This window comes from Aspergillus ruber (genome assembly GCF_000600275.1).
Source record: "Aspergillus ruber CBS 135680 unplaced genomic scaffold scaffold00099, whole genome shotgun sequence".
NCBI classification, from domain to species: Eukaryota; Fungi; Ascomycota; class Eurotiomycetes; order Eurotiales; family Aspergillaceae; genus Aspergillus; species Aspergillus ruber.
In genome coordinates, this window is record NW_024467395.1 from 1 (window position 1) to 1,862 (window position 1,862).

The 1,862-nt window shown below is 28.7% G+C and overlaps 2 protein-coding genes across 2 annotated transcripts; both read left to right on the forward strand.

Annotated features, from left to right (window-relative positions):
* Positions 1-94: 94 nt before the first annotated feature.
* EURHEDRAFT_468431 (NADH-ubiquinone oxidoreductase) lies at positions 95-361 on the forward strand (the record flags this gene model as incomplete). The annotated part of the gene is made up of 1 exon (XM_040785261.1): positions 95-361. One exon carries the CDS (start codon positions 95-97, stop codon positions 359-361), a length of 267 nt encoding a protein of 88 aa, XP_040633590.1.
* An 811-nt stretch (positions 362-1,172) lies between these two features.
* Positions 1,173-1,343, forward strand: EURHEDRAFT_468435 (uncharacterized protein; the record flags this gene model as incomplete). The annotated part of the gene is made up of 1 exon (XM_040785262.1): positions 1,173-1,343. A coding segment is annotated over one exon (171 nt), but the record flags the coding sequence as incomplete, so codon positions are not given.
* Between the last annotated feature and the right edge of the window lie 519 nt (positions 1,344-1,862).

Consider the following 1,862-nt stretch of genomic DNA (forward strand, 5'->3'; position numbering starts at 1 on the left):
TATATATATATATATATATTATTAAATTAATAAATAAATATATATATATTATTATAATATAGTATAGATAAATCAAAATATAATATTTTAAACAATGAATTTTTCAATATTTTTATTCCTTATAGGGATATTAGGTTTCGTTTTAAATAGAAAAAATATCATATTAATGCTAATATCAATAGAAATTATGTTATTATCAATAACATTTTTAATATTAATAAGTTCACTTAGTTTTGATGATATTTTAGGACAAACTTTTGCTATTTATATTATAACAATAGCAGGAGCAGAATCTGCAATAGGTTTAGGAATATTAGTAGCATATTATAGATTTATTTCTTCCTTGATCACATACTGCTGATCTTACAGCAATAATATAACTAACAGCCATTTTACTACCAATACTCATAATAAATTATATTATTCTTAGTTTCAAAATTAATAAAGGATTAAAAGATAATGTTTCCTTGCCCTAGACGAAGACCTAGCATCCTAAGTTCTGGGACAATAGGAGTAAGAGATTTTTCTTTTTGCTCACCTTCTTTAAATCCTTGATTTATAACTGGTCTATTAGATGGGGAAGGTTTTTTTGTTATTACAATTTGGAAAAATCCAAGATACAAAACAGGATGAACTGTCCAAGCTATATTGCAAATAAAAATGCATGAAAGAGATAGACCATTGATTTTAGCAATCCAAAACTTTTGAGGTATAGGTTTTATATCTAAACCTAATAATTATTATACTGTGGAGTTTATAGTTAGCATTTTGAAAGATATAGTTACGTTATTATTCTCATTTTGAGAATTCCCTTTGTAAAGTAAGAAGTATTCTTATTATATGGTATTCAAACAAGTTATTTATGTTGAATAAATGACATAATACTTCAGAGGGATTACAACAAATTGTTAACTTAAAAACGTCTCTTAGGTTTATATAAGGAATTAAATGAAGCATTCCCTTTAACTGTTCCAGCATAAAAACCGGAGATTAAAAATAATGCAGATTATAACAATTTATCTCCTGAATGAGTAGCAGGATTTTATACAGGGGAGTCAAACTTCTTTATTTATGCGTAAAAATCTAATAATAATAGTGGTTTATCTGTAGGATTGCGTTTTTTCAATAGATCAACACTCAAGAGATCTTCAATTATTATAAGGTCTTGTTAGTTTTTTGGTTGTGGTTATGTAGCTAATTACTCACAGCGTTCAGTTTCCAAATTTCTTGTAACAAGAACTGATGATATTGCTAACATCATAATACCTTTTTCGCTATACACCCTATTTGTTGGGTCAAAGTATTATAATTACCTTGATTTCAAAAGTGCATATTATTATTAAAAATAAAAAAAACACTTAAATCTGGATGGTAAGGGTTTGTAAAAAGTATTACAACTTCGACCAAAGGTCGACTAATTAGCAAAGCTGTAAATAATCACAGTGATCTAGGCGGGGAAGAAAATTAGATCTAAAAAGGCAAGTGAACCTTTGCCTAGTCTTACACTTTTAAAATTTATTTTGATTCACAGTGTAGGGCAAAACCTTCAAATTGCGGGGAGTTCTTAAAGACAAATCTACCAAGTTAATGCAGTAATGCGATTAATGGCACAGGTAATGACTCGTGGTATGGTAAAAACGATTTGTATGAAGAAATGAAATAGATAATCCGCAGCCAAGCACCGTTGCGCGGTACGCGTGGCGGTGTGCAGTTCATCGACTAAACGGAGGTTGGTGAATAATTTACTTTTTTTTCAAGGTTTTTATTAGACTTGTTAATAGCAATTATACTGCGCGTTGTATAAGAGGACTGAAAGTTTTTAGTAAAGCTCAATTGTCGTCCTAGAAAGATAAAAAAAAAAA